The 9020-nt window shown below is 34.5% G+C and overlaps 1 protein-coding gene across 1 annotated transcript; it reads left to right on the top strand.

The window, feature by feature from the left end:
- The first annotated feature begins 55 nt into the window (after nucleotides 1-55).
- On the top strand, nucleotides 56-8958 carry LOC144849073 (uncharacterized). The gene is made up of 21 exons (XM_078706053.1): nucleotides 56-361; nucleotides 747-882; nucleotides 1028-1144; nucleotides 1301-1371; nucleotides 1980-2028; nucleotides 2450-2478; nucleotides 2921-3079; nucleotides 3501-3542; nucleotides 3742-3850; nucleotides 4015-4137; nucleotides 4238-4304; nucleotides 5163-5274; nucleotides 5388-5455; nucleotides 6047-6262; nucleotides 6482-6587; nucleotides 6961-7202; nucleotides 7348-7414; nucleotides 7617-7696; nucleotides 7799-7964; nucleotides 8179-8250; nucleotides 8364-8958. Exons 1-21 carry the CDS (start codon nucleotides 74-76, stop codon nucleotides 8415-8417), a joined length of 2373 nt encoding a protein of 790 aa, XP_078562179.1. The 5' UTR covers nucleotides 56-73; the 3' UTR covers nucleotides 8418-8958.
- The last annotated feature ends 62 nt before the right edge of the window (nucleotides 8959-9020 follow it).

Below are 9020 nucleotides of genomic sequence, written 5' to 3' on the forward strand. Positions count from 1 at the left end.
ATATTGTTAATAAAAATATTTTATTTTATCTTACGTCATTTGAACACCAGCGGTCTGTCGTAGCTCTCTTGGGATGGAAGACAGAACGATACCTGATGAAAATATCTTGGCATCTAGTAACCCTGAACAAGCCTTTCATAGTAGGCTACAAAGATTCAATGCAGGTTGGCGTGGTGTCAACTCGACTTCTTCGCAGGAGTGGATTCAAGCTGATCTTGGCGGTGAGAAACTTGTCGCTGGGACGATTCTACAGGGTTGTGACACTATGGAGTGGGTGACAAGTTACCATGTGAATTACAGTTCAGATGGTGTTCACTTTGAATATGCGATGAACGAACGAAATGCAAAACTAAGTATTCTGGTAAAATCTTATGTAGATGATATGTGATATGTGATATTAATGTAGTATTGTTTTATGCATCTATTTATGAAAAAAAAGTAGGGGGGCCTTACGCGTGGTTCCCACTAGAGACGCAACGCAAGCACGTATGTGCAACGCAACTGAGTTGACCAATGACAAGTTACTGTTCGAATAATCGCTTGTGATTGGTCTAATCGTCTCTAGTGGGAAACAAACTTAACTAAAATAATGAAATGCAAACAACAGGACTATATGTAGTTTAATGCTAATTTTGATTAATGAACCTTTTTGGTTTCCTGTTGGGTGAGAGAAAGCAATAAATAAAAATAGATTAATAAATAGATTAATAAATACTGTAATATTTTACGGTTTAAATTATTTAAAGTTTGATGGAAATGTTGATCGTAACACGCCGGTGACGAATCTGTTTTATTACTCGGTCACCGCTCGTTTTATACGTATTATTGCTGTGGCCTGGGAGACTCAAGTCTGTATTCGATTTGAACTTATTGGATGCAGAGGTAAGTGTTTATATTCATCAAAATAATGACTGTGTATCTATTGCAAAGAATATTAAACAATAAACAATCCTGGATTCGATCCTGATCATAGTAATTGAATTACTTAACTTATAAACATATTTGCTTTTTTTGAATAAAATATTAGAAATGGATTATTGTAGTTATTACTCGCCTTGTGAAAATGGTGCTGAGTGTGTTAATATGGAAAACACTTACAACTGTACCTGTCTGGATGACTATTCTGGCAGACATTGCGAAATTGGTAAGAACGATCGTATTTACATGTGCCAATTAAACTATTATTAAAAACCAGCAACCAAAAAAAATAGCATTTGAATAGAAATCTGCTGATAAGCTTATTGTTTGAGTTATTAATCTTACAAGTATAATGTTGTGCTTTCATTTATTTTGTTGGTAGTTGAGTCTACAACCACGTCTTTGACCACAGGTCAGTCTACAACCACGTCTTTGACCACAGGTCAGTCTATGACCACGTATTTGACCACAGATCATATATCGACAACAAACGAGGGAATAATATCAAGTGAACAAGCAGGTAATAATATTTGAATAATGAAATTAAAAAGATTCTAAGAAGTGTACAGCATTTGAGTTTTTCCGTTGGGAAAACCCCAATTGGGAAAACCACAATTGTGAAAACCACAATTGGGAAAACCACAATTGTGAAAACCACAATTGGGAAAACCACAATTGTGAAAAACACAATTGGGAAAACCCCAGTGGAAATATTTTATTTGAACACCTGTTCATAATTAAAAGCAACATTTTGTAGCAGCATAAATAAAATTATCACACTAGATATTATTTTTATTATAAGTGTACTTTCTTTATATTTTACTATAAAACTTTTACTTACTGACAAGTTTCTCACCGCCAAGATCAGCTTGAATCCACTCCTGCGAAGAAGTCGAGTTGACACCACGCCAACCTGCATTGAATCTTTGAATTATTAAAAACCAGCAACCAAAAAAAATAGCATTTGAATAGAAATCTGCTGATAAGCTTATTGTTTGAGTTATTAATCTTACAAGTATAATGTTGTGCTTTCATTTATTTTGTTGGTAGTTGAGTCTACAACCACGTCTTTGACCACAGGTCAGTCTACAACCACGTCTTTGACCACAGGTCAGTCTATGACCACGTATTTGACCACAGATCATATATCGACAACAAACGAGGGAATAATATCAAGTGAACAAGCAGGTAATAATATTTGAATAATGAAATTAAAAAGATTCTAAGAAGTGTACAGCATTTGAGTTTTTCCGTTGGGAAAACCCCAATTGGGAAAACCACAATTGTGAAAACCACAATTGGGAAAACCACAATTGGGAAAACCACAATTGTGAAAACCACAATTGGGAAAACCACAATTGTGAAAAACACAATTGGGAAAACCCCAGTGGAAATATTTTATTTGAACACCTGTTCATAATTAAAAGCAACATTTTGTAGCAGCATAAATAAAATTATCACACTAGATATTATTTTTATTATAAGTGTACTTTCTTTATATTTTACTATAAAACTTTCTTTTATATTCTAGATGAGCTAGAGGATCGTTCTACGTTATCGGTACGAACACATAATATTAATTAATTACAATTTAGATAAACAAAGAATCGCATATATAAAATTGTTAGATAATCATTGTGACAAAAAGCAATGAAGTTAGCAACGTTGGGCCTGGTTAGAGTTTTGCTGGGAGACCATCTGGGAATATCGGGTGCTGTGTATGGAGTTGGGGTCCCATTAGGCATTTGAAATCAGCACTACTGACTCTTATGGCAGCCGCTGCATTTATGTAGCTGCCTTAGACGTATTGACTTTTGCCTTTCCTCTGGTGGTCAAGGTGGGCACTGGACGAGAGAAGCCCTTAATCAATGTTAGGACCAATCAAGGTGCTTGAAACAGTTCATTCATCATTAAATGTAAAGTTAATTAACAGCTTGTCATTCGCGACAGACGTCGGCCATATACACACAGTAATGCCAGTGTAATGTTATTTTTTGTATAGTGGTCTACCAGCGCCTACACTATCGTGTACATACCAAACGAGGTAGTTAGGATGTTTTATGGGAAAGAAACCCAACTGCAAAGTCTTCACAGTCTGGATCAAATGCTTGTGCAAGTGAAACATAACGCAACATTCGAAAATATCTTCAATTTTGTGAAAGTATGATATTTAAATAATTATATTAAGAAAATAATATAATAGTCTAACAAAATATTAAAAAATATTGTTAATATTTGTCATCCAAATATATATTGGACCCCATTTTTTTTTCAACTTTTACTGGCTATCTATTTTTTTTCTGCTGTTTGTTGTCTTTTAGTAATATTTTGCCAAATGCGAAATAAATAGATGTTTGTCCAAATAAGAACACGCAAATCACAGTCATTATATTTAGATTCGGTTGGTTTGTAATCACTATGGATACAGTTTTGACTCGCAAAATGGCTTTCGTGTTTTACTTTAGAGTAAGGTCTCTAAGAATGTTTTATCATTATTCAATTATAAACTAAAAGAAATTAAACTTAATTATAATGTTACATTATGTTCTTATTTTCCTAAAAATATGATTTTATTATTATAGAATGTTTTGACTGTTACGTCGACGTTGTTACCGTCTATTGAGGTAAGCTAGTAACTAGTTTGACAAAAAAGTGTGATGTGCCCAAATATGGTAGTGATATGACATCATCATGTCCATATATGGGCACATCACGTGTTTTTGTCACATAAAGTTTGATAGTGTAGACAGAGTTTTAGGTTACAATTTATTGATCATTAGCATTCTACTGATGACGTAATCTCCGTGTTTGTGTTTTTTTTAGAGAGAAGATGATAAGTTTAAAATAGTTTCAATGATTGAAGTTTTATATAAAATCGCAGCTTCACTTTTGTCCGAAGATGATATAATTGAGATCGACTCCGAGTACCAATGTATGTACACCTATATACTTAATAATGATATATATCTGTAAGAACAGGCCCAAATAGAGTATGCACTTAATATATCAAAGCAACCATTTTTAAAATGTAATCAATATAACAGAAGAACACATAGTTTATTTCAATTTACATTGACATTTTCTCGTTTTTTTCAGTTGTGAATATCAGAAAGATTTCATCATCCTCCTCATCATTCGATATTGATTTAGACGTAGACAGAGTGAATGGAGGGAGTGGATGTAGTATTTCAATGTCTATTTCACTACCACTGATTCCGGGTCAGTACAGCTTAGTGTATAACAATTAAGTACATGCTTTAACTGAATCTATTTTAGCATCTAAAACGAAGAAATTACAACTCTCTTTATTATTTTTTAGATGACTTTTTAATTCTCGTCATTTTCTATCAAAACCGGCCATTATTTTATGGGACAACTGACTTAGAGTAAGTAATAACTTAAATGAACTTTTAAAAAGTAGTATTGGACCACATACACTAATACTCCCAGTTATATGTTCCTTGCTTCTTCTTGGTTTTCCCTCTTTTAGTTAGTAATTACTGAATTGATTAGTTTGTTGTATGAACAATTTATATTATCAGTGAACACTCGTCGATCGTGCACTTATTTAAGAAAGGCGCCTGTTACGGGTATTTCGAAGCTAAAGAACTAAATCTCTGTCTACACTATCAAACTTTATGTGACAACAAAATGTGATGTGCCCATATATGACATGATGATGTCATATCATATCACTACCATATTTGGGCATATCACTACCATATTTGGGCACATCACACTTTTTTTGTCAAATTAGTTTGATAGTGTAGACAGAGAGCTTTACATGAAAATGTCAAATAATCAATGTAATTACTGTAGTAACAATATAATTTTACAAAGGATACTTTAAAAATGTTCTTTTTTAGGTCTGTAAGTAAGGAACGTTTCATTGGTTCATGAGTAGTTACTTTAAAAATGTTCTTTTGTAGGTCTGTAAGTAAGGAACGTTTCATTGGTTCATGAGTAGTTACTTTGAAAATGTTTTTTTGTAGGTCTGTAAGTAAGGAACGTTTCATTGGTTCAGGAGTAGTTACTTTAAAAATGTTTTTTTGTAGGTCTGTAAGTAAGGAACGTTTCATTGGTTCATGAGTAGTTACTTTAAAAATGTTCTTTTGTAGGTCTGTATGTAAAGAACGTTTCATTGGTTCATGAGTAGTTACTTTAAAAATGTTCTTTTGTAGGTCTGTATGTAAGGAACGTTTCATTGGTTCATGAGTAGTTACTTTAAAAATGTTCTTTTGTAGGTCTGTAAGTAAGGAACGTTTCATTGGTTCAGGAGTAGTTACCATCACATTGTTCAATTCACTACTAAACAAGATACCGCTACATGTTAATATTACCATGAGACATCTGAAGGTAAAAAAATAAATCATATAGATTTATATAGCGTACATTACATTAAGTTTAAGACATAGTTGAAAATTTGTATTGTAAAATAAGAACTATAAATGTATTGGATATGTTTACAGAATGTAACTGAACGAATATTAGCAGATGACTTAATAACGCAATGCGTTTTTTGGAATGTTACATACAAGTAAGTATATTGTTTAGTTAGCCAAGTGACTTGACATAACTTGACATCATGGGACGTGACTTGACATGACTTGACGTGACTTAACTAGACATGACGTGGCTTGACTAGACGTCCGACTTGACGTGATTTGACTTGAATTGACATGACTTGAGTAGACATGGGACTTGACTAGACACGACATGACTAGACGTGACTTAACTAGACGTGCGACGTGACGTAACTAGACGCGACTAGACGCGACTTGACGTGACTTGACTAGACGTGATTTGACTTGACTTCACTTAGGAGTGACTAGATGTGACTTGACACGACATGACTAGACGTGACTCAACTTGATTGACAAGACGTGCGACGTGACGTAACTAGATTTTACTAGACGCGACTTGACGTGACTTGACATGATTTGACTTTACATGATTTGACTTGACGTGGCTTGACTAGACATGATTTGACTTGACGTGACTAGACTTTACATGACTTAACAACAAATTAATAATAATACGATAATATTATGTGGTGCTATAGTTTAACGCTTACTTTTATTCATATTCTATACATTAACGTACTCACTATATATTTATGCTGTCACAGAGAGTGGTTTGATAATGATTGTATAACTTTCCACGAATCACATAACTCGACCACCTGTATATGTGATCACACAACAAGTTATGCAATACTAGTCGGAAGTGACGTCACGAATGTAAACTCTGGCGCGCAAGAGGCATTATCAATGATAACCACAATCCTTTGCGTTTCTTCTGTTTGTTGCTTGTGTTTAACCTTATTCGTCTACATGTTTTTTGAGTGAGTATTATAAGAATAACAGAAATAACAGTCACATAGGCATCTATAGATATACATTTACGTTAGGATAAAATCGCGCGAAACGAGGCGGGGGCATAAGCTCTCGATCCACTATCACGTTTTTCTAATAAATTCGAACCTCCCCGTGATTCTCAAACCCAGCCCCCACCCACACGTACGCCCTCATTCTTAAGTACAATCCATTTTACTTTTACTTAGAGAATTAAGGCACTCGGAGCGAAATAACATTCACAAGAATTTGGTATTCTCGCTGCTATTGGCTCAACTATTTTTCTTGGTTGGCGTGGATAACGTTAAAGAAAAGGTAATCTATCTAGCAATACTACATTCAAGTTGTAACCACGGACAGTTATTGGATAAAGAAAAACGCGCGAGATTGAAGTTGGTTCCCACTAGAGATGCAGCGCAAGGACGTACGCGCAACGCAAGCGAGTTGACCAATGATAAGCCCCTGTTCGAATAATCCATCGCTGTGAATGGCCAAATCACTGACGTTGCGTTACGTCTTTTCCACAAGCTTAAAGGCTACGTGAAGTTGTACGTACCACATGGATCATCACCCACACTTTCTATTGTGATTGATATAATTACATGTTGCGCGTACTGTCAGTATCGTTGAGTGAAGACCAATCAGTCATTATGCCTAAATATAAATCATAGAAATACTTTTTTTACAGATACTATGCACAGCAATCGCCATTATTCTTCATTATCTATATTTATGTGTGTTTACATGGATGACAATCGAGGGTGTAAATCTTTACCTTAAAATCGTCCGCGTCTTCAATTCAGATCTACTGAGCATGCGTGCATATATGATAATAGGGTGGGGTTTACCAGTGGTTATTGTTGGTGTCTCTGTCGCATTCTGCATTGATGGTTATGGGATGGTAACCAATGACACGGACGAACCTTACATGTAAGTGAACAGTTAACTTGCAACTAATCCACGAAAGTAGGTCCACGATAACGTTAATGTTCATTTTAACATCAATATAGTTTGTATTATCATTACTATGCTAAGTTCAGCACAATTTTGATTGCATTTTTTTCTTTCATTGAAGATGCTGGATAGATATAACCAGTTCTCTTCTGTATGCATTTATTGGTCCAATACTTGTTACCCTTTTGGTATGTTTTTAATGTTCAATTTTTCTAAAATAAACGGAAAATTAATAAACCGTTAACCTGTCTGTCAATTGTCAACTTGTTACCATTTTTTAATGTTTTTAATGTTCAATTTTTAAAATAAACTGAAAATTAATATTAAAATCTATCTGTCAATTGATATTACCTGTGTCTTGTTTAAGAGGTTCACTCATTTTTTTTAAAGATAAATTCATTTGTGTCAGTAATCGTTGGCAGAATAATTTTCAAAAAAAGTGACAGCAACGACAGATGGAAAGATGCCAGGTTTGTAGACTGTATTACAAATCGAATGAAGCTCTGTACACACTATCAAACTAGTTTGACAAACAATTGTGATGTGTTATATTATGTTTTACTTATATTTAGGTCAACTTTGAAAGGTATGGTGACTTTGCTACCACTTCTAGGCTTGCCGTGGATACTTTGCCTGTTTGCCAAGAACTCAAGTATAGCTTTAGCAACCATTTTTACCGTGTGTAACGCGCCACAGGGAGTGTTTCTTTTCTGTACTCATTGCTTGTTCAGCAAAGAGGTTTGTATCACTTGCATATATGTAAATTACTCGACTATTTTGTCGCTCAATATTTTTTTATTTATACCCGTTTTATGCATTACGTATACATTAGTATCAACCAAGTGTAACGGATTGTACGCGTCATCACATGAGAGTACGCACAACGCAAGTAATTTGACCAATCATAAGAATGTATATATTTAACAGTAAAAAGAAGTGAATTGTATTGCAGGTTCGAACTGTGATGACGTCACGCTGGATGCGACGAAAAGCTCAGTCCAGTATCGGCCCACAAACATTGTCGGTAAGACAACCTTCTGCTTAGTATTTCAACCTTCTGATAATATTTTACGGTGTATGTGACGATTATGGTGCTTAATCAATTAAATGAAACTGTAATATTTCTTATTTCTTCAGAAAACATCAACCACGGTGACAACCAATGCTCTGCCGCGGGTTGAGAGCAACTAATAGCTGTGTACTTATTTTGTAGTTACGACTTAAATTGGCTTGCTTCTTGCTGAAACAATGCGAATGTGAACAATAGCTAGCTTATGTTAAAAATCCTGCGCACCACAGAGAAACTGAAAGGGGCAGTGGCCCCCACTTTATTCTTTCATCTTCATTATCGATGACACCAGTCGTCTATTTTTTCAGTGCGTTCTGAAACAAGCTACAACTGACGCTAAATATATATTTTTAAAACTAATTGATCATACCTAATATCAACCCAAGAAAATATACCAAACGTTAATATATTGTCCCACTCTTCTTAGCCAAACATGTGGTCTCCTATGTTACTTAGTGCACCAAAAGCTGTTAAGTATGTACTTAGTATCGTCTATCGCCTGTGCTATTCTGCTATCCGTTTCATACATTTATTATTTATTAACTTTTTAAATCATGTGGTATATATCATTATTAGTAGTCTGATTTCATAGACGTATTATATTACAACTAGAGGCATTTATAACAAAATAAATGGAGAACGACTTAACTTTATAAAAGTTAGCAAAGTTTTTGTTTGTAAAGTTACTTTATAGAGGGCGCTGTAGCAAACTTTGTCGAATCGAT

Source organism: Antedon bifida, chromosome 7, assembly GCF_963402885.1.
Source record: "Antedon bifida chromosome 7, ecAntBifi1.1, whole genome shotgun sequence".
Taxonomy (NCBI): Eukaryota; Metazoa; Echinodermata; class Crinoidea; order Comatulida; family Antedonidae; genus Antedon; species Antedon bifida.